At 37.4% G+C, this 24194-nt stretch overlaps 1 protein-coding gene across 1 annotated transcript in view; it reads right to left on the reverse strand.

The window, feature by feature from the left end:
• ZEB1 (zinc finger E-box binding homeobox 1) overlaps nt 1-24194 on the reverse strand; it is a 128065-nt gene that overhangs the window by 2859 nt on the left and 101012 nt on the right. Inside the window, exons 2-8 of the mRNA XM_069859389.1 lie at nt 22365-22565; nt 17118-17180; nt 15118-15279; nt 11333-11535; nt 6706-6811; nt 3399-5209; nt 1739-1919 (exon numbers count right to left, since the gene is read on the reverse strand). Coding sequence (XP_069715490.1) covers nt 1739-1919; nt 3399-5209; nt 6706-6811; nt 11333-11535; nt 15118-15279; nt 17118-17180; nt 22365-22565 — 2727 coding nt within the window. The remainder of the gene's footprint in view (nt 1-1738; nt 1920-3398; nt 5210-6705; nt 6812-11332; nt 11536-15117; nt 15280-17117; nt 17181-22364; nt 22566-24194) is intronic.

Consider the following 24194-nt stretch of genomic DNA (forward strand, 5'->3'; position numbering starts at 1 on the left):
ATGCCCCTTAGCACCTCGTCCACGCGTGCCTCAAACACCTCCAGGGAAGGTGACTCAACCACCTCCCTGGGCAGCCTGTTCCAGTGCCCAATGACCCTTTCTGTGAAGAATTTTTTCCTAATGTCCAGCCTAAATCTCCCCTGGCGGAGCTTGAGGCCATTCCCTCTTGTCCTGTCCCCCGTCACTTGGGAGAAGAGGCCAGCACCCTCCTCTCTACAACCTCCTTTCAGGTAGTTACAGAAAGCAATAAGGTCTCCCCTCAGCCTCCTCTTCTCCAGGCTAAACAACCCCAGCTCTCTCAGCCATTCCTCATAAGGCCTGTTCTCCAGTTGCACCTAATTCTCCTTTTGCTCTGTTTTTCAGCTTTCTACTTTGTTGCCTTGGTTTTAATGTCTCTTATACACATAGCATGAGCCTAGTAATGTTATTTTGATTTCAACACTCAAAGTTGTTATGCAAAACAACTTTGTACAGTCTTAGCCCAGACATAACGGATACAGACAATAAGACAGCAGTTGTCTGTTCACCCTACACAGATGATCAACAACTCTGTGTCAACTCATGCCAAACAAGCGGTGAGGTGGGTGTTGGTCTCTCCTCCCAAGTAAAAAGTGATAAGACAAGAGCAAATGGCCTCAAGTTGTGCCAGGGGAGGCTGAAATTGGATATTGGGAAAAATTACTTCACCGATAGGGTTGTCAAGCATTGGAACAGGCTGCCTGGGGAAGTGGTTGAGTCACCATCCCTGAAGGTGTTTAAAAGATGTGTAGATATGGCACTTAGGGACACGGCTTAGTGGTGGAGTTGGCACTGTTGGGTTTATAGTTGAACTTAATATTCTTAAGGGTCTTTTCTGACCTAAATGGTTTTATGAATTTGAACATTGCACTTAATTAAAAAGTAGAACTGAAAGAACAACTGTGTTATGATAAAGAGGAATTGCAAGAGTCTCAGGATAGGAAAGGTATGAAAATAGTCTTAAAGGAATACAACTTGAGAAACTTGATCAAATGGTAAAGATAAAAGGAAATTTTTAGTTTTTTCAATTCTATATATGTGATAAAATAAAACATTATTATTTAGAATAAACTAAGAAAAACGAAACAACAAAAAAATTTTTAAGGCATTGCAGAAGAATTGAAAGTAACAGTTATTAAAAAAAAGACCGAAGATATCAGAATTGGAGCCAAAAGAAACAACTATGAGAAATTAAAAATAAAAATTGAAGCCAACAGGGTGTTCTTTTGGAGGTTAGACTCCATATCTGATGAATGGTTGTTAACTTCAGATAATGACAGATGTGGCTCAATTTGAAAATCCATCATGTTTGATAGATACACTACCTTTCATGTAAAGTATCATACACATACATGATCTTTTTTTCTTTATTTACAATTTTGATTTTTAATTTTTCCTAATTTAGAGCCAGGAAAGATAAACCAGATGTAATAAACCCTTGATTACAGGCTGTGGCTGGCAAATGATTGTCCATGAGCCAGATGGAAGAAACTCCCCTTTTCCTGTTCAGGGTTTATGTCTTATAAATCTAAAGAAACACAGAATTTCAGTTCCATCAAAAAAATCTACAAAACATAGTTTTCTAAAGACAGCTGAGTACTGATGATAAAGATGTTCTATTACACTTCCCTGCACTTTCCAAGAACTGGATTCCAGTTGAGAATATTAGTTACATACTACCAGTGAAATAATGATCTGAAACTGCTTTTCTAGTACATACCTGTGTGTTCATACTTGTGTCTCAATAATGAGCTGCTCTTCTGGAATATTTTGTCACATAAATCACAGGCATACATCCCATTTTCTGTCTTTCTCATCTTTTTCTTTGGGGGTGTTGAATCAGAATCATTTTGATCTTCTACATTCGATACTCCTTCTGAGCTAGTGTCTTGCCTTTCATCCTTAAGGAAAATTACAAAAAAGGTTGAGTTCAATAAAAAAAATGCACGGATGCAGCACACAATTTATAAAATGTAAGCTGAAGCTGCACTGTTATTCTCATTCAACTCTCTAAATAGCCAAACAAAATCATTTAGACTTCCATAGTCAAAAAAATCTTCCACTGCAATGCTCTGCTTTGCAGTCCCTGCCACCATACAGATGCAGAATTCTCACAGGGACTGACTTTAATCATGTCCAGATCTGACTGTTGGCCAGGTCTGAGCTACACTGACACATCATATTTTCGGGCCCATTAAATAAATGCAATGTTAGGAAGGAAAAGAAGATTACACACCTATGAAGTACCTCAGTAAGTTAGAAGAGCAAATCTGAAATCTAACTGCATTTTTCAACTGATGTTTGTCACCCATATTTTGCTACCTTGTGGATTTTACAGAAGTTAAGACTGTATTTTTGATGAAATGTTCACAGTAAGTTATTTAAGTTATCATGTGAATTTGCATATTTGACTACTCCCTTCCTCTCAAAACTACCACAAATCCTATTTAACCCCAAATTTGGTGATTTTAAATGTTTCTAATAACAATTTTTTGAAAATCAAAACTGTAGTCTACTTCTAAGCACTCCAAGCCCTGAAGCTCACCTGTAAGAAGCACAGTGTTTTCTACTGATATCAGCAGTACCACTACAAGCAGAATTGCTTTTATTGCATATTATGAAATCTGAATATTATAATGTATGTGTTGGCTACCTCAAATGTCACCTGTCTCAAAATCCCGGACATCCAATTTCTAAGAATTAATTAGAAATGCTCAGTCTTTACAGAAGCCATTTGTCCATCTGCTCTGTCTCTGAGAAACATTCTCAGCAGAACTGACTCCTATTAGATCACATCTGGACGTACCCAGGCAGGAACATAGCAGGATACAGGAACAGCAGATGAAGAAGATGAACACCCGCCTGACTTACAATTGAGAACACATCTCAGTTTTGTTTGAAGTGCCCTTATGGTGCAGGATGAACTCAGCTATTCTATGAGCCAAGAAAGCAGAGCATTGTGAATGGAGCAGCCAAAAGTTCCAAAGAGTTTATTTTCTGAATGCGGGGGCAAAGGAGATATGGAGGTAGCAAGAAACATAAGCCATGGCCTTGCTTTGCTTTTTGATTTTAAACTGTCTTTAAAATACTGAGCACTGATGTCCTAGAAGACACTCCTGAGTGGCCAAAAAGAACTGACTTGTCCATGCACAGAACTATATAGTTTCTGTCAGTTTGGATTCAAGCTGCCTGAGCTAACTAGCTTTGCAGAAGAGTTAACAATAATGTCTACTACTCATTAACAATCAAGCTGAATAAACCTGATAGCTTACATTTACATTTTATTTACTTTATTTTGACAGCGTTTCATTAGTTCAGCATGTATACAGAATGAATATGTCATATACAACATGCAGGAATACATACAAGGATCCAAGTACCTGATTTCCATTGGCTTGAGTCTGTTTTGGTGGTGTTTCTTGGACTGCAGGACTAACTGTAGTTGAGTATGTGTAAGCCACCTGTGGAATCAAAATGGTTTGCTTATTGGCAGCGAGAGCTCTCAAGCATGGAACACTGTTCTGGTCAGCAATGGCAACAATTGTAGGTAACTGGGCAGTGACTGTAGGTATAGCAATATTTATGGGATTGGCACTTGGTGGGATTACATTTACAATAGGATCAGAGTCTGTAATACTGTTGTCCTTTTGTGGTTCTTTTTTTGCACAAGTTAAGTTCAAAGGTTCTTCTTGGACAGAATAAACACTGTTCTGGTAAACACTAGTTATGGTAGATCTTTCCAATAGTTCTCCATGTTGCTTTGGTAGTGAAAGGTCAAGAGGTTCAATTTGTGGCTCTTCTTGTACACCCTCTGCTGTGTACAGATAACCCTGTGAATTTCTTGATGAAGAAAGGTTTAGTGGCGATGGGGATGGTGTGCTACTGCGTGAACCATTCAGAGTTGATCCCCCTGGTAAAGTCTGAGATTTTGTCGTATTGACAGGATTTTGTGAATTATTTGTGCTGTTCTGGGATTCGCTCACATCTGTAGTTGCTGCTTGATCATCATTTTCTGTGGGACTGCTTAATTTAACTTCTTCAGGAGAAGATGGTCCAGAAGACTGCACAGAAATTTGTCCAGCTTGCATTTTTTCAAACCACTTTTTTACCACGTCCAGTGGTAGATTTACTGAATCTGCTATTTTTGAAAGCTCTTCTGCGCTTGGTTGTGCATTTAATGCATAATATGCTTTTAGGAGTGATAAAAGGTTCTTTAAAGGTGGCTGACCAGGAGATAAGTTGCTCTCCCCAGTTTCTGATGGGACAGGGGAGTTGGGCTTCTCAGCTTCTGTTCCGCTGGGCTGAGGAAGCTGAGGAGGATTTTTAGTTTCATAGTGCTTTAATTCTTGAAGTGCATTAAGATCCCCTGGACAGTCATCACAAAGAAGACAAGTGCTATCATTGGTCTCTCCTTCAAAGTTCTTATCTTTCTCAGACTTCACTGTAAGATCTTCTGGTAATTTTTCATTTTTGCAACTATTCGTAGGAACAGAGTTTTCCTTTTTTAGATTTTGTGGAACAACCTGAAGCTGACTTGGCTGCTCCAAGCTGTAGTTGATGATAATTTTGGTTGTCCCATCTTGGTCAACCAAAGGAAGACTGATAGCTGAAATGAGGGAATGGCCAGCTTGTGGTATAGATGCATTGCTGATTGTTTCTTGTTCTTTGGATGCAAGATTAGCATGATTGTTTTCCAATACTTGCCTTATTACATTACCATCCACTGCCACTTTAAGTACATTTTGAATGTCACTTAAGTTGATGCTTATGGGAGACACCAGACCTACTGTTGGCAGAACAACAGCTTGCACCACACCCTGAGGAGAATTGGTTGCCTGCAATGGGCTACCACCACTAAAAACCCCGTTCTGCAAAGGGGTTGTACAATTAATTCCTGAAGCAACCACTATGGGCTTGAATTCATAATCCACAGGTTCAGTTTTAATTTGGTTAACAGGAAGTTGCTCTTGCAAGGGTTTATTTTCTATCTTTTGTCGTATCTGTGGTCTTGCTGGGCTACCTGGTGATGCAGAAAGGGAAGGGGAGGAGCACTGAGATGTCTTGAGCCCTGACCGGGCTCGACCATTCACGGGCATCAAACCAATACACTTCTTACTGCTTATGTGTGAACTGTATGAACCAGAATGGGAAAAACGTTTCTTGCAGTTTGGGCACTCATATGGCTTCTCTCCTAAAGATAAGAAACAAGAAGAAAAAGGGCATATGCAACAGTTTACAATGTTATGGTGTAACTTCATCAAGCAATAGTAAATAGAAAAGAATACATCAAAATGAACTCTCAAAGAATTATAAGGGTAAAAAATCTTATACAGTGAATTGCATAGTAAGAGTAATTACTTCACCTATCACTCTGATCCTAGGGTCCTTTAATAAGTTTATGAGCCACTACGAGATATAGGATGGAGCCCATACAAACATGATATGTTTCAGCATTTCCCACTAACTGTCTACATATCATATAAATTAGCTTGTATGATACTTGCAGATTTCATTAAACTCCGTTCAAGTAGTATCACAACTGACTTCTGAAGCTGCATAAACTACCTCAAGAATGGAAAAAAAATGTGAATATGATTAATCAAATGAAAAATACAAATGCCATAAATACAAGTCATAATTATGTATATAGCTCTGCGCATTTTATTGTAGCAAGCTCAAAAACACTGTATCTGTATCTTCTTACAACACTCATCAGCTGAACAAAACCAGGCAAAGCTTAAGCGTAGGGAAATGAGACACATGCAGAAGACAGATGCATATTCAGAGATGAACGTCAGTTTGAATTGCCAGGAAGAGGCACAAAACCATGCAATCACTACACCCATAGCCAGAGTTGGCTTTTCAGGTGATCTGTGCTACAGAAGAAAAGGAAAGAGCTTAAACAGCTGGCTTGCTTCAGATTGAAAAGTATGATGATGGAGGCTTTTGCACTCACAGGCATAGTGCCACTACTCTCTGGAAATGAAATTACGTTTGAACTTCTATGTGAAGTGTACTTAATTGCTGTTATCATGGCTAAGCAACTGATAAGAAAGGAAAAGGTGGCCTAAAATCTTGTTTGCAGACTTTCTGTCAACGGGTGAATTTGAGTTAAAGACAGAAATGAAGAAACTCTTTTGAGTTACTTATTATTACATATTAATAGGTAATATTATATATTAAATTTCTTACAAATTGGAGCTTTTCTTGTGAATTGAAACTTTTGTGACAGTATATCTCAATTCCAGACCTGTGTCTGGAGGCTATTTTAGTATTTTAATGTGATATTTTAATAAAACCACAGCCACAGATAGTAGGAAGCATAGCTGTTATGTCTTGACTATTGCCAATAAATATTTTCTATCAAGGGTCCTAACATGCTGAGTGGTCTGCAAGCACTGAGAAAAACCAGACAAGTTAAAAATGACTGAAGTATGCCCCATTTCTTCTGCCACAAGTTTTCCTTAACTGTCAAAGCTTAAGCTGCAAATGTAAACCCTCTTGAGTTATCCTATGTATTTCCTGCACACAGCTGAAGGCTGCAGTGAGTGCTTAGAGTCCCAAAAGAATAAAAAAAAAGGAAAATTCCCGTATTTTAAACTTAAATTACAAGACTGATAGCACATCAAAGTCATAAAAAGTAGAAATGGCAACATTAGTACATAATTAAATGCTTAGTTTATTTACCACTGTGGATTCGTAGGTGTTCCTTTAGGTGATGTTTATACTTAAAAGCTTTTCCACATTCAGTGCACTTGAATTTTCGATTGCCACTGGACTGCGTCACATGTCTCTGTAAGAAAGAATTCGTAATTATCCCATAGAAAAGGATGTTGGAAAACATCTTGTATTTTCACATTGTAACAGAAAAAATGCAATACAAAACTGAAAAGAAGCAATCATAATTTTAAAAGACTGAAGGTAGTTTGCTGTTATGCATGAGAAAGAAACAAATTAGACATCATGTTAAAACTGAGCCATTTGTATCTTCTGAATAAATCTGGTATAGTAAAAAGAAAAAACAAAAACCACCCCAAAATATACTTGCCCCTTCTAACTTCAAATGAAGCTTGCACTGAGACGTTATGTGAGTAAGAAGTTCCAGGATGCACGCTAATTCTACTTGTGAAAGGAAAAAGACCAAGAAAATCCCCAAGCCCACCACCCACAGAATATGTCATGCAGGACAGAGAAACATTCAAGCATATAAAAGCCTGTTTAAAGTTTAATCAGTTGACTTGATTTTTCCATTTACATGCTTCCAGCGCTTACTGTTGGCCCTGGATTCCTCTATGAAATGATGCCACAGGATTGCTCAAAAGAAGATGGCTCAGTGACAACAGAGGCACTCTCAGTCAGAATTAATTCTCAAAATAAATGTAAAAAAAAATTAAAATAAATAACAATATTGAGGGATTTCCCAAGTGCACAACGTCAAACCTCTTCACTATTTGCACTGACGTGCTGTGGTTATTTTTGTTATAGTTTGCATTGTGATAGCATTTATTGTTAAGCTCCAAATTAATTTTAATTTATCTTTATTGCTATACTAGTTTTAAAAAAGGAAAAGCTAAGAAAGTTGTGTAACCATATGTAGTATATATGTGATATGTATATGCAAGATACATAATTTGATCACAAACTATAAATCTACGAGTGTCTATTTTTAAAGATGAAAATTACATACATTTCAGAAGTTGGAGCTGCTTAATTACCAACATAAAATGGAGGAATTAGAAATTTTTCTGTTCAAACAAACTGTTTATTCAAAAAAAAACAGTAGCTCCTTTTAGGCAGAGCTCACTTTGCAAAAAGATACTCTACCATCATTTAGATGTAGCTGTAGATTTTTCGTAACCGGGGCAAGTATTTTCCTAAAGTCATTAATGAAGCTATTCATGTACTCTGGGGAAACGCTTGTCTACGAGTGGCTGCCATGGAACTTCCTCTGGTGTGAATTGTGTCGGGGAGCTCCTACACCCGATGCTGATCTGCTGCAGTCGATGCCTACTGAGTGCTGAGGCTGTTACCTGAATGCAAGGCACGGCAGCTGGGGGCTGAGAGCTGTGCTGGAGAAGTGGGAATGCATAGGAAGGCAGGATGATATTCCTGTTCTCATTTATGCTTTTAGAGCTGAGGAACCCGCAGTCATGCAGTTTGCTGGATGAGAGTCTCCACAATTTGCTATGAGATAAACTGTCCAAATTATCAACCCTTCCCGCTGTACACCCTGTCCTCCTCCATATGATAGAGATGCTAACAGAAGACAAATTGAAACAAGATAATCTAAATTGCTTCCAAGTACTTTAATTCGACAGTTCCCCTGGGAGCAGTGTTTGGTTAAGCTGTAGTTTAAACCTCTCAGCAGATACTGCTCCCAGTCTCCTCAGGCTCCTTCCCACCTCTTCCCAGGCTCTGCAGCAAGGTCTCCACTCTGATTTAGCCTGATTAGCACCTGACCCTTATTCCTGGGTTTGTCAGGTGTCTTTCTCTAGTCCACATGGCTTTTCAGCTTTGTTTAGCTAGGTCTCTTGAAGAGGATGTTCTAGATGATTGTGCCTGACTTGCTGCATTTCACTTTAATGGTCCAACTTCACTGAGACTAGAGGACCTCTGCAGAACTTACTTAAGCCTGCAGAGAATCAGTTACTATGGTTTGACTTGAGATTATATAAATTAAAGAATCTCAGCATACATAGAGCTAGTGTAGATGCTGGACTCCATAAATATTCATACTAAATATTAGTGCATGTATTCAATCTGTCAGAAATGTTTTTGCCTTGGTCTCTAAAATTCAACATTCTACTTCCAAGACAGAAGCCCACGTTTCTCTTACTGAATTTTTAATGAGTTTTCCTGTTTTCTTGGTCATAGCCAAAAGCTGCTCTGAACTTCCTGGTAGGCAGTGTTTCCATCTATTTTGTCTTACCTTATTATATCTGTAACTAATTTTTGCTGTCTGTCCTATATTTTTTTTTGTAAATACTCCCCTGCACTCAATTTAGGACTGAAAGTAGAAACATCAGCACTTTAACTTGCCACTAATACAGCCCTGCATCAAATATTTACTGTGCTTGGGACTAGAGTCCACTCTTTTCATAACAAAGAGCTGAAACTAATTAATGGGAATCCTCAAAAAATATTTGGAAAACAGGAATTAAAGATAAATCAGTGCTTTTTTGCAGCTAATTTGTCCATGGTTTTCAAGAACTGCCATTTCTCATCAGTGCCTATGGCAATATGAAATTTTAACAGACCACCTATGGGTGCTTTGTAGCTTGTTGAGAAGAAAAATAAAACAAATACAAGCAGCACTAACACACAGATCAACAGCTTTTTCTGCGTTTCACATGTGAAAGCAGGCAATCCACATATAGCATCATCTCCTACCAACTGTTAGTGGTGTATGAGCAGTCAGGGTAGCTATGAGAGACGCCAGGGACAGGGAGGAGGGAGGGACAAAAGAGGGTGCAGGAATCACTCTCAGCGCTCTGCTGGAGTAGAAGTAGCTGCAGCTTGGCAAACTTCCCCCTTCCTCAGCAGGAGACACACTGTGTGAGGATCTTTTCTGCTGCCTTCACTACACTACAAATTATCTCTGCTCATTGCTTCCTTGTGCAGAACAACTACAAAATTGTCACAAGCTGAACATTAACCAGCTAACAAAGTTCTCCAAAGAATCCACTTCCAGGTGAAGTCCTTTAAGAGTAAGATATTAAGTTTTGAAGATGCAGCTGTTTAAGACCCACAACCAAGAGGTCTATACTTTACTATGGAAAATAAACCCCATTTTCCATTACAAAAAATGATGTAATAATTTTCATGCGCATGAAGCCAATTTTGAAGACATGACAAACACACTTTAAATCTACCAAATATCTAAACCCACGTGTAATGGTTCTGATTCTGTCTATGACACTAGAGAAAAATTACCTAAATGGGTGTAATATTGAGTTCCAAGTACTTCATAGAAACAACATTTATCAAATACAATACTGCCTTCAAAAATATAAGCCCACTAAAATATATCTGCAGGAATAGAATTTAGGTTTCCCTTTCTAGCAATTCTTCTGAGATTGTTTATTTGCCTGGTATTTTTTACCTTTCATTCACACTTAATGTAAATATAGGAAAGGCTTCTAGCCCTTCCAACTAATTTATTCTTCTGCTTTTAGGCTTCTAGTTGGAAAAACTGAAAATTAGCTTACAAAAAATTATCATACAAAAAACATTCATCGATTTTTTAGTTAGAAATATAAAACTTAGATAAGACCATAGTAACTTTAAAGTGGAAGACAAGTCAGGAAGAGAGCAAGACAGAAATGAATTGTTTATAGTAAACTTATTTGAATAAACAAGAACTGCCATATCAGAATATGCTGGTAAGGATATTCCAAACCCTGTGAGACAGTCAAATCCCTGCAGCAGGGTGGCTGAAACTTTAACAGTTTTTTTCTTTTTAATTTACCCATGAAGGTAAACGCTCAGGTATAAAAATTTATAATAATTTTTTAAGCCTGATAAACTCTTGGACTTAGAGATACTTTGTAGAATGGAGGTTAACACGCAATGTATAAAAAAAGCACCTCCTTTAGTCTGTGTTACAGCCTTTCATGTTATTGAAAGTTCTGTGGGTTTGGAGCTGCAAGAAATTTTGAAGCACCTTTCCTTTTATATTCCTTTCATTATTCACTGTTGTGTGTCTTTCTATGATGTTTCTGTTTTCTCTCTGAAGAATTATCAGTCTTAGTCTGTTCTCAGAGGAGGACATCTCCAAACCCCTCTCTCTCTCTCCAACCTCATGGTGGAAAATCTGCACCTTTTTTCCTTGGATGATTCCTGACCATTTCACTGAGTTTCAGTTGGTTCCTGAGCCTCAGAGAGAGTCTGATAAGCTATGGAAGCATATAATGGACGAAGAATGATAGGAAATTGTGGGAATGAAAGAATAAAAGAAAAGAAGGGGTATGGGAATAGAATCTCAGGACCTTCTTGTAGTGATGACTAACTCACAGAGGGCATTTCAAGGAATGATGCCCTCAGGTCAGCCCATGAACCACAGAAACCACCTCAGAATACCTTTATCCCTTTCTGTTGCTTTATGTAGTACTGCAACTTGAAATTCCAATCTCATCCTTTGACAACTATGGAAACAGTCTGGCTTCAGCAGCAAGTTTAAGCGCATGCTCCAGGATTGCAATTCAGCATGTAGATAATCTGATATGAAGGGCTTACTTGCTCTCTATAGTTTTGCTCACATAACAAATCAGTTTGCCACAGAGGACGTTAAAGCCTTAATTCAAATGCCACTTACTTGATCTCTTCCTGATTTGTGTGATGTCATGTGGCGGTCAAGCTGTGTTCTGTATGCAAATGTGTAACTGCACAAGGAGCAACTAAAGTTATCTTCATTTTTTTCATGGCGGTATTTAATGTGTTCCTTCAGAGAGGTAAAACGCTTGTACCCTCGATCACAATATGGGCAAGTAAGCAGCTGCGAAAATGCATCGGGTGTTCCTACACAGGAGAGACAATACACAATATTTAAATAAATGTAAGCTCTAAATTTATTAACATCAACAAACATACTTCACTTTTTCATATATTACTGTAAGAAAACATGTAGCTGCTAGACAATCCATCTGTTTTAGAGAAGGAATAATGATAGTTGTTTGTTTTTTCCACAAGTATTATGACAACAAAAGCAGTACGGTATGGTTCCCCCAGTGAACACTGGAGAGAGTCAGCACAATATGATTACCCAAAACCACACCTCTCACAGCGAGTCTGTTGGATTTCCCAATACAGCACTAGAGCGCCTATACACATTTTTGTTTAAAAAGCGGTCTGAAAATTATGAAATATGGTTTAACATCTAGTAATAATTGTAGATCTGGTCAGCTCAATCACAGACAACCTCAAATCCTGTTTACAAATTTAAGTAGATCAGTGAAAGATTTATTGGTCATCCTGTTTTCAGCTCCTAAGGAATAAATAATATTTGCAAACTGCAGAGAATATTCTTTTCTTTCTCTTTACCTAACACAGGATTGTAAATTAAAAGAGAAATGAAAAAAATTATTAGAAATGTGGTATATAATTCTTATACATAGACCTGTTGGAGCAGGCCTAGAGGAGGGCCACAAAAATGACCAGAAGGATGGAACATCTCTCCTACGAAGGATGGCAGAGAGAGCTGGGGTTTTTCAGCCTGCAGAAAAGAAGGCCCTGTTGTGTAAGGGCAAGTGGTAATGGTTTTAAACTAAAAGAGGGTAAATTCAGACTAGATACAAGGAGGGAATTTTTTACGAAGAGGGTGGTGAAACACTGGAATGGGGTGCTCAGAGAGGTGGTGGATGCCCCATCCCTGGGAACGAACACTCAAGGTCAGGCTAGACGGGGCTCTGAGCAACCTGATGTAGCTGAAGTTGTCCCTGCTCACTGCAGAAGGGTTGGACTAGATGACCTTTAAAGGTCCTTTCCAACCCAAACCATTCTATGATTCTATGATACACAGATACGTAGCTGTTAGTAGGACATACAGGAAAGAGATCAAATGTGAGGCCATAAATAAGATTCGAATGCGATTGATGGAATCTAGTCTGCTGGCTTTCATGAAGTTATTGATGTATCAGTACAGGACAAAGTGAAATCAGATTGAAGCTGAATATTAATTTCTCAAGTCTATTTCTGAGAAGTCATTCATGATTTAACTCCATCCCTTCTTACCAGCATATATTTAGCCCCCATATATAGTAACTTATTCTGCCCTTGAAAAATTATTTTTTTAAAAGATTAAAAAAAATCTTTATAGATTCATCTAAGTGTGTTTAAGTAAATGCTTAAGTTTGCTGTATTTGATCAAACTGTCAATTTATAAGGCGTGATATTCTCCAATGATGATGCTACTCTTCCATGCTTCAAGGGAAATGGGAAGAAAATTTTGTAAGAACGCACCTATCCACTGTGCTGAGTGAGAGCAAGAGAGGAAGGTGGATGGTCTTTACTGTTTATCATTTTATGTTCTGAAGCATGAGGGGCACACATTGGCATTTTAAGTTGCAGAACTATAAGCATTATTAATACTCATAAAATTAATCAGCAATTTATAAAGTACCTCTGAATAATTTACTTTCATGACCTCTTCCTGCCGTTATCACCATAGATTGATTAAAAGGTCTATAAATAGCATTTTTTTCTGTTTGCGTGGAATTTACTGAACTTTATTTTTACTGTTCTTCCAACAGTGGAAAAGGAAAAGTCAGACCAGTTTTCATTTTTACTAAACCCCAACACTTACTCTGTCACATAGGTTCTTTTACACTTGTTGCAGTAACAGGCAAGGTAACGCTTGTACTGCATTGGTTTTTGTTTTGTTTGGCCCTTGTCTGCTTTTCCTGGAATTGGCGGCTGGTCAAAAAACTAATCTCTCCTCACATGCACGGACACAGTATGCTTCCCTTCAAATCTCTTTTTTCTGCCTACAATTCAATTCACCTGACACAAAGAATACTCCATCTCAGTGTAAATACAACTCAGTGAAAATTTCAGAAACATGTTAAACTTAAATTCTGCTTTCACTGGAGTAAATGCCAAAATGACAATGACTTACCAAAGCGATTCCAATTCTCTGTCACTTCTCTTGTCCAGTCATTCAGTTTAGAAGCATTAACATTTAGCAAATATCACTACATTTTTTGGCATTTTCTGTTCCAAATGTTTAAAATACTGAACATTATTATACAGCACCATGATTTTCAGCATACTTCCCTGTGAAGTTATTAGGCTAGGTCCAATTTAAATTATTATACAAATTTTTATTTTTAATGATTACATGGCAATCATAATGCAAGCCTGTAAAACCAACTTGACAATTTATGCCACTGTAGCCACAGATTAAAATCTTAATTACATTATAATTTTCAAGGTGCTACTGTTGGCCATATCTCTTACTTAAATTTTGCAAAACCTGTATACACAAAATATTAGTAATTCAGGTCCTATTTCTGTATATAAATAGTCATGTCCACAGTTTAAGTGTCTCGAATATTTTAACTTCGTTTCTTTTTCTAAAATCGCTAATAACAAAAACTCTGAAAGAGCAGGACAAAATTCTTGGCATTACCCCTTTCATTGGCCTCCTTAGACTCCAGTACAGCTACCACGACATTTTTCGTTCAATTACGTACACCTTTTTTTAAATGACTGCAACATGACAACTCCTAATCTCTTATGTAGGATGTTACTTTCTTTAGCAAATCCTTAATACTCTAATACAGTACTGCAATCTGGTTGAAACTGCAGTTTTCACAGGCTATGAAAGCCGAACACTTCAGAAAGCAGTGCAGACCACAAAAACAACGTGAACAGGTTTTGCCTTCAAATATTTAATGATGGAGATGCCTTCAGTGTTTCGTAATGAAGAAATGAACAAAGTATGACTTTACCTCACTCAGAAGAACCTTTCTCATTTCATTATGAAATAATATTTTCAAAGTCTATTGAAAAGTCAGTATTTCCTTATGTCTTCCCATTAAGAAAAATAAAAGTGGGTCATTATTTTATTTCACATAAACCTTTTGTATAAATAACGTTTCTTTTTCCTTCACCGCTGTTTTTTTCAGGAAAAATCCACAAGCCTGTCATAGGCTAGCTCCCTAATAAAATAAATTCTAGATAATAGATTATTCTGGCAACACTGTTTAGAACTACATTTAAAAAATTGTTGTAACTCCCCCTACATTATTCTTATGTAAATAATCTCTTGCTTCAGTGCCATTGTATTTAATAAATGTTTGTTCTGTTCTTCCACTTAATGGTACTAACTGCATTTATGAGAACTTGGAATTTTTATTTCCAGTTAGTGGAGGTTACCACTGAGATGCCCATATGACTGAACCCCAGTGCATGTCTTGTTTCACAAAATTAAGTAATAATTTTTGCATGATGGTCCTGTCCTCTTATAATTTTTTAACTAAGATTTTTTCCTCCCCAAAGCTATAAATGTATGCAATGTTGTCTTCTAATATACAACAGAATTTTTGGGTCAAGTAGTTGGAATAATTTATTCAGTAAGAATTGAACTGGTGGTATATTTACCATTTTCATCCTGACCACTAGCTTCTGGTGTGCCTTGTCTCTGGTCCTCCTCAGGTGCTTCAGGGTAAATGACAGCTGTATCTTCTTGTTGAAGGTATTCTTCAACATTAGGGTCATGGTTTTGTTCATTTTCTGCATCAGAATCACATTCATCTTCTTTTACTAAGAGTGAGAAACAAGATACAAGAGATGAAATGTAGAGTTTAAACAAAACATAAATGAGATTCGGTAATTCACACTGCCCAGGATTTAAAAATTCTTTACAAATACTAGTACAGGTCAAGATGCAGGCATATGCCAAATTTTAAAACAGAGAGCCAATGGCATGATTACATTTAAAAAACTGACTGAAAAAACTGATTAAAACCACAGTTTGGCTCTTCAGCTCAGTGCATTTTTATAATTTTAGATTGAGCTGCTCCTTCCAACTTCTTTAAAAATATTACATGCAACATTAATTATGATTTAGCCCTTGTAGCTTGAAGGTCAGCTCACAGTCTTGGCTCCTATGTTCCAGAAGTAAATTTGTTGCCTTCAAGACATAATTTTTACTGTTATTTAAGACCTGTTCATTAGCGCAAATCCAGAAGATATTTAAATTCTGAATATCAAGTTGGTTGGCTGAAACGCAACAAACTTGAATTTTGAGTGCCTTGTCCTTCAGTGTTGGAAACTGCTATCAAAAAGATTTCAGATCTAGTTAATATCCTTCAATATTTTCCAGTTTAAAACCTAAGAAGACAATCAATGAGGAACTGTACTTCAAAGTTCACAAAAAATAAATTAAAGATTTTACTTCATGTTTGCATAATAAATATTTGCTATGAAGTATTTGCCTAAATGCATTGTTCACAGAGCTTACGTCTACCTTGGTGGAACATTTTGTGAGAGCACTGCCTGCAGCACACTGAATTATGAGACATCCTCCACTATTAATAATGTGAGATACATTTTTTAAAGGAAGAAGTTTTACGATTCCTCACTCACTGTGAAGTCACAAACTCAATTTACAATTTGATAGAATCTTTTTATGACATGAGACAGTCTTTCGCATTTATAGACTGTAATGCAATACATAATGTAGTTCTTCATACTTTTTTGGGGAGATTTGACTTTATAGCAGGTAAAAAAGAATAACTGAATCTACAGTTTTCATTATATGCATGTTTAAGGTTTTTGGTTTTTTGTTTACAAAATAGGTGGATGGGTTATATGTTAAATAGTTTTGTCAACAAGTGAAAAAACAAAATAACAAAGCATGCCTTTCAGTTTGAGTCTGAAATAGAAATACACATTCTATTTTGCCTTCTGTACAATCAGTACAGAGGAGCTGATAAGAAGATACAGTATTAGCTTAAGTTTATTTGGTTATATTCCTTATTAGTTTAAAACACTATCTATTGACCTGTAGCTGTATTCCATACACAAGATTAGTGTTATTCCTTTCTTTACTCTTCGGAGATGTGGTGCTGCATCAGTGCTGCAGTCAGCCCTTGGGCAACAGCACTGCTCCGTGTTAGCAGTCAACTACATCTCCAGGCCCAGGCTATTCAAAATGAGCCCAGACTATTCTTCCTCAGCTGAAGTACGGCTGACAACTTAAGACCTCTAGTGTGGAAGAGCAAAGCAGTTTATAAAGAGTGGTGGGAGAACCACAAATGTTTCAGAATAATATTAACCTAGCCAAAATTCAATAGCACTTTAGGAATCACAGAATCACAGAATAGTTTGAGTTGGAAGGGACCTTAAAGATCACCTAATTCCAACTCCCCTGCCATGGGCAAGGACACCTCAGACTACATCAGGCTGCTCAAGGCCCCATCCAACTCCAGAGCCTCACCACCCTCATTGTGAAGAATTTCCTCCTAATGTCTAGTCTAAATCTGCTCCTCTCCAATTTAAAGCCATTCCCCCTAATCCTATCACTCCACGCCTTTGTAAAAAGTCCTGCCCCAGCTTTCTCGTAGCCCCATAAAGGACTTAGACTAACACAGACGTACCTGCACATCCAACTTCATCTGTCTGAGCTTCAGGCCCCAGGATTTCCTTCGTTTCTTTTCCTACTGAAATAGTACATTTCAGAAAAAAAATACCACCAACATACTATCTAAAAAAAATACCCCCACCAAAAGCCACAAACACAACAACCTGAGTTGTTCTTCAGCACTTTTTCCCATTTCTGTTCAGAAGAACTGCACTTAAACACAATGTTCTTTCAAAAATACGAATTCCACATTATTTCAGTAGTATGTGATCAGCTGAACCACACAGATATTCCACAGTTAGGGAAACAAAATCTTAGAGGAATTAATACTAAACCCTAACCACTATTTGAAGAGATGTAAAGCCAGCAACAGTGTGTTTCTCCAGGAAATACAGTCAGCTACTTAAATAACCCTCCCTACAAATGCAGCTATCTGATACAGTGGAATATTATTTCTGGAAACCAGAGTATCATAAACCAGATACATTTACTTTATTTTCTCCAATTAGCAGTTTTTGGTAATGACTTGATGATTTGCTGGTAATGTCTCCAAACAGCTACCTAATGCTTTCTTTCTTGTAAACTGTCTAGAAACCAGTTATAGGCTGCAATTGCTTAAACAAACAAGGATTTTAAACATGACCCCCATTTAAAATCACTGTGCACTACAGAAGTGTTTCACATACCAGTTCCAATACCTTGTAGAAGTTTGCAGGTACCTAACGTCTGCAGAACCAACACTGCAGAGCCTACCTGCCTCTGAAGCTCCATCAACTCCTGCTAAGCAGCAACGTTCAAGGATGCAGCATGGAAGTTTTAACTCACTACAGGTTGGTCATTCAAATCAATAAACAGTCCAAATTGTGCCTAATTAATGTTTTTTGGGTAGCCCGGACATGGAAACTCCTACTGGGAAAAGCTGCTGCTGCCACTTCTTTCAGTAACTGGCTTGCAGCAGGAGTGCACAGGAAAGCCATCCTGGGTTTTTTCAGTCCTTTATCAGCACTATGCTAATATATGTGAAATTAAAGCATTATTTCATAGTTTTGTTACGGAACCCTAAGATGCTTCAGAGATACACTGCAGAAAAGACTCTTACATGATACAGGAGGTTAGACTACACAACTACTATCACCTGAAACAGCAACTATTACACTTTTATTTACTTTACTTCACTGCAGAGAAAAACCCTTTGGTTGGGCTAGTCAAAACCCCAGAATATTCCAGATTTTAATTACAGGAAAAGCCAATTTTTCCTTTAAAAGGAAGATGACAAAGTCTAGGTGATCTTTAAGTTCTCAGACAAAATTAGCTTCCTCAAATGCAATGATTATTAATTCTGTCTACTTTGACAAAATCCCAGAAATCCCAAATATGTGAAAGCTATACCAGCAGACAGTGAAAACAAGAAATAAGCTTAAAAGGTAACCATAACTCTTAAATCTTACTTTAATTTTAATTGTCATCTAAAAAAAACCCCAGACCAAAACAGTCCATATTTTATTGCTCAATACTAGGTTGTGAACTAATTATATTTTTGGCTTATGAAACTACAATCTTGGTTCAGGATTTGTAAGATGGATGGCTGCATGCAAAGCAAATTTAAACCCAAACTTTAATATCTCAAGAGCAAACATGATGGGGGAAACAACCAGGATGAAAAGGGGAAGTATCAGTAAATTATAACCATAGAAATTTAAACTGTAGTGTCTCCAGTGAATTCCACTAGCTTCAGTACAAATAAAAGACATTCTTCCCAAGGGAATGTCAAGGAATTTATGGCATTATAGATTAATTTCAGTGAAGTTAAAACTCCTCTCAATTCTAATAAACATAGCCTCTGTTTGGTGATTTCTCTTCCCCATATCTAAAAGTGGGGTATAAGACAGGGAGGAGTCCTTTTCCACAGGGGCTGATATTCCTTAATGCTGTAGGAATAACTAATAATTTGAAAAATGTTATGCAGAACTTCATCTTTACAACTATGACTAGTCAGGACAGTTAAATAAATTTGCTATTATGGCCCCCAAAGCCAAATTACCATGCTGCAAATACAGCTGCTACGTAGCAAAGGGAAGGGATGTGATGATGGGGGAACAGGTCCTATGAAACTGTTACACCAAGGAGAAATGACAGCTCTGAATTCCAGAAGAAATTTGAGCTCTCTCTTGAATGACTGCTTAAATATGAGCCTCCATAAATAGCATCTAGGGCAAGAATATCCATCTTGGCATTACATCTGGACACACCGGATACTTGTAAAACATGTTCTTGGGCTTCTGTATCTCATCACTGGTTATGAGCAGAGGCTTATAGATATGTTGGGACTTCCTAGGATTAAATGCTAATGATTTCCATATCAGAAGCAACAGTGTGAATTGGCAGTGAATAGGCACGACACTATCACTGCATCATAGGCTGATTACAAAGATCTCTGGATGAGTAAGGCAACTGATCAGATTAAAACCACTAGCAAAATCAAAATCTTGGTTGTAGGCAGAAAGGCAAACTTCACCACAATCTTATCTTCAGAGAAGGGAATAAATTCCAGAACCCAGCAGAAGAGTTTCTAATTTAAATTCTTTAGAGCTAATTTTCTGAAGTACATAGTGCACGTAGCAAGCACTATTTACAGCTTACAGTATTGCCCAGTCAATCAAAGAGATGCCACACTTTTTAGCATTCCTGCCAAATGAAATTAATAGAAAGGAGCCCAGCAATCTTCCTCAGCAGCCCACCACACTGAAAGAACACCATCGACCTTACAGCGCATGAGCTCAACCTAAAATTTTATGAGTTACAGGAATTTTTGCATTCCAGGAGGTGCTTAAACATAAAAAAAAACTTCATTAATTTTTTAAACATTATTTCAAGGTCTGTACAATCTTTTTATATTTTCAGTTTTTCAAAGTTGTCTTAGTTCCAGGTTGGAATTGCTAAATACTTATAATACATAATAATGTTTTTAAGTGCATTAATGTAAGTCAAGAAGTTTAACCCTTGCTTTTTTTTTCCCCCCTCCCTAAATTACACCATAGGTTTTATTTTAAACTCAAGCAAAAAAAAAAAGTAATCATAAAACAGAATCATTGCAACATGAATGCTGGTACACTGCCAACAACTTCTGCAGGATACATGTGGTTCACTTTTTCAAACTCATGTGACTGTTTCAGTTAAACCTCTCGAGATGCACACCTTATACTTAAAACACCTGTTTTAAAGGTCTTTTAGAAATTCAGTTAGAATGACTGGAAACGGAAGGAAACTAATCAGATAAAGAAAAATTACGTGTGTTGTTTCTATTCTTGGGCATTTGTGAACAGAATAAATATGTAAAAGACTGATTCTGTCAAGTTCAACTGAAACCAGGAACTTTCAGTACTACTTGACCTTACTGAAACTGCTGTAGAGTACGTTTTCAAAAAATAATCACCAGTTCTGAAGATGGTATTAGTGTTGTATGGACACTTGACCCAGTATCTTTCCCTGTGTGAGAGAGAGCATGTATTCAATACCCCTCTCTTCATATTTCTAATGTGCAAGCAAGACCGATGATATGATTCTCAGCTCACAGCTTTACTTCTAAGAAAGCTGTAAAAAAGTAAGTAGTACTTTACAATAGCAAATCAAAGCTCCATAAAACCTAATGCAGCCTTCATTTTTCTCATGTAGTCATAGCCAGAAATTCAAACAATTTATTTGAAAAAACCTTGCTATCAAATAAAAAAACCTCTAGACTGCTACAAAAGAGACTTGGGGATATGCACTTCTTGCAGAAGAAATTTATGGTAGTTTGAGCAAGCCTGTATGGCAATTATTTATATCTTTTGCCTGCCTAAGTGCTGATGAAAACCTGTCTTTGTAAGCAATGGCCAAGGTAGAGGAAACCTTGCCTGCATTATGATTCTATAATCACAGTAGAATTTGGTTCAAACGCAGCATTTCAGCAAACATATTTTAAAAGGTTAAAAATGGCAAATTTGAAATAGGGAATCAAAAAGGATGACATCACATGTCTAGAGCTCTGAAAAACATGAAAACATTGTCTGAGGCAAGATGCTGTGTCATGACTACCTGTAGGTACATCTACAAGAAATGTTCAGTCCAAGGGTCTTGATCCAGCACCCCCGTAAGCCAGTGTTTCTCTTCACTCCATCCTTCAGGGTTTCCTACACCTATGCTTGAGGAGTTCAACACTCCACACATTTATGTAACCAGAATTCCTGACAGATACAGCCTGCAGCACAGCAAACATATTATAGGAGAAACATAAAAAAAAAAAAAAATTACCTACCTATTAATTTAGCTCCAAAATACTCATTTCCCTGCACAGCATACCTTGGCAATAGCAGCTATGTAAAAACAGGCTGAGTTGATGCTATTCTTTGAACTCTCAGCTGCTCTCTCAGCTGGATTGCAGTTAGGGACCATATGACTGCTTTGTGTTTGTTTAGATGTGAGGTCATGCAACCACCAGTTTTAACAAGGTAGATGCTAAAGAACTGCAAACGGGGATAAGCCTGAAAATATTCTGTATCTTTCAAGCAATTAAGGCCAAATTCTGAAATACATTCCATTAATTTATGCATTTATCCCAATTTGGCTCACACATAAACATGCTGTGATATTATGAAATTCAGTATATCTGATTCCACAGTAAAAAAGGATTCCTGATCATTTTGAATTTGCAGTTTCTAAAGCTGCTGCGCAATAAGTACACTTACCTCCTCCTCCCATTTTCAAAATACAGATTCATTACGAGTAATATAGACAATTCCAAACTGATAATCTAAAAACTATTTTTTCTAGCTATATTTTACAAAGCAAAAGGCAGAAGCAGGTCACAGGCAGAAATTTACACCTGAATATTATTTTGTTTCATGGTTTTGGCTTACTGCATACTCCCTAAGCTGAGCAAACCCTGAACCGTACCGGGAGCTATGGCAGATACTTGTCATTCAAAAAGACATGGAAAACCTAAAACCAACTAACTAGTCTCTGACCACCCTTGAGAATGCTGCATCCAAAGATTTGAAACTCCTGTTTAATAACAAATGGAATGAACACACCTCCAAACCTGCCTCAATTATTAAATGAAGAACACAAAATATATTACAATAAACACAACAGAAAACCTCATGTTTTTTTTTTTTTTGACTGTGAATATTACATGTTATTTCAGTAACAAAGTGACCAAAAAAAGACCCATCAAATCCTTCAGAAAGCTTTCTCTACATAGTGTCATCAGTGAAAATAAACATACCTTCATCTTCCCAGCAACTGTTTGTACTCCCTTCTCTTTCACTATTTTCTGGTAATACTGCATGGTCTGTTGGCAAGTCATCTTCTGGCACGCTAGCATCACAGTCTGCTGCATCAGTTACACTTTCTTCCTCCACTATATGCAATTTATCCTCATCGTCTGAATCTGAGTTTGCTTCTACCACGTTATTATAATTGGTGACTGTGGAGAGACAAAAAGCAAAATACTGATCAATATACTATTAATTGACAGCATGGAAATCCAAAGGTTTCAGTACATGCTTTATCTGGCACATCTCTATGGAGTCACAGTATCATTTCTTCTTTCCACATGGGGATGGCAGCGTCTTGCGAGTAACTGGGATGTAATGACAGTACACAAGGAGACATCTGGCAGCTGCTGGGCTTCAACCACTGATAGGAAACACGCTACCCTTCCTTTCTGCACAGCTAGGGTAAGGCTGCACAAGAAAAGGCAGTGGACGCTACAGAGTTGTCTTTTGGGCCACCGATTCCAGCTGGATCTCTCCGACTTGGATATTAGCATTAGCGTATGTTTTGTTTGAGAATACGATAGGCCTGCTCAATAGTTTATAAAACACTTAATACTGATAAGACCCATTTATCGCACGTTTTGTTAATGCGTACACTGAGGATAGGCTGTATGTATATAGCAATCAGTGGGGTACAGCAGAAACAAAACTGCAGGGAAACAACAGGCACTGAAGATCGAGTGACCCCAGGCTGAACACACCCCAGTCACTCTTGTCTGGTCGCACACAGCAGATACACACATATCTGTGCTCACCCAGCACAACTTCTCATTGGCTTTTCCTGGAACTGATGGCGTCCCGTGCTCTGGGTATGTGAATGAGGAGTGATAAACAGCAAAAGAATGGGAACAACATGGAGATTTGATTCAGAAAGTTTGAAGTGCTTCTGATCCAACCTAAAATGCTCTTGTTTCTACACCAAAAGATCATTAAAGACTCAGCATGGTGAATGGCAAAGAAAAAAAAATCTCAGAGTTGACTTAGGGAGGATATCTCACATAACATTTTCCCCAGTTACAAATGAGAATGTAATAAGTCTACATTTTCAGCCTTGAGAACATATTGTGAGAGTCCAGTGGACAAAGGATTACACCAGGATCTATGTTTCTGTCATATGGGAGCAGATCATTATTAAAATAGTCTTAATTTGTAAGCAAAAGAGATCAATTATGATCATTTCTATTTCAACTGTAAGGATTATGTATTAAGCAAAAATTACTTTTACCACCTGTTAAAATGCCTTGTTACTCATACTGAAGTTAAGCTACTAAACATTTATGGAAGGTGTATATGTGTACTACTTCTTCACTGCCAAGCTTGAATGTCTTACTGAAACACTTCAAAATACAGTTCAAGAGAAGAAATTTATCAATGAATAAACTAACAAGACTTGTCTTGGCTGCAATATTTCTTCAGTGGTTATCAGAATTATACCTAGGAGGCACATAATCATGTTACATTACTGTACTTGCATCCTGTCACTGTTAGCATGAGAAGCCAGACTGATTCTTTCATGTGAAATCCTGCTTGTTAAGGTAGATAAATAGCAAACTAGACACCTGTTCCTCTGAAGTTAGCTGGTTTTTTTTAAAGCAGATATTCTAGTAATTTAAAAAAGCATTTTAACAGGGAAAGTGAGTAACATTAAGAAGTGCCAAGCAAGTATCTAATTTCCTTCCAATTCAGGTGAAAATGTCTCATCTAGGACATGTACAACCATGACAAAAGAGCCTTTTGAATTTAAAAAAAATCACTTTGTGCTTCCATATTTTATACTC

This window comes from Phaenicophaeus curvirostris, chromosome 6 (assembly GCF_032191515.1).
Source record: "Phaenicophaeus curvirostris isolate KB17595 chromosome 6, BPBGC_Pcur_1.0, whole genome shotgun sequence".
Lineage (NCBI taxonomy): Eukaryota > Metazoa > Chordata > Aves > Cuculiformes > Cuculidae > Phaenicophaeus > Phaenicophaeus curvirostris.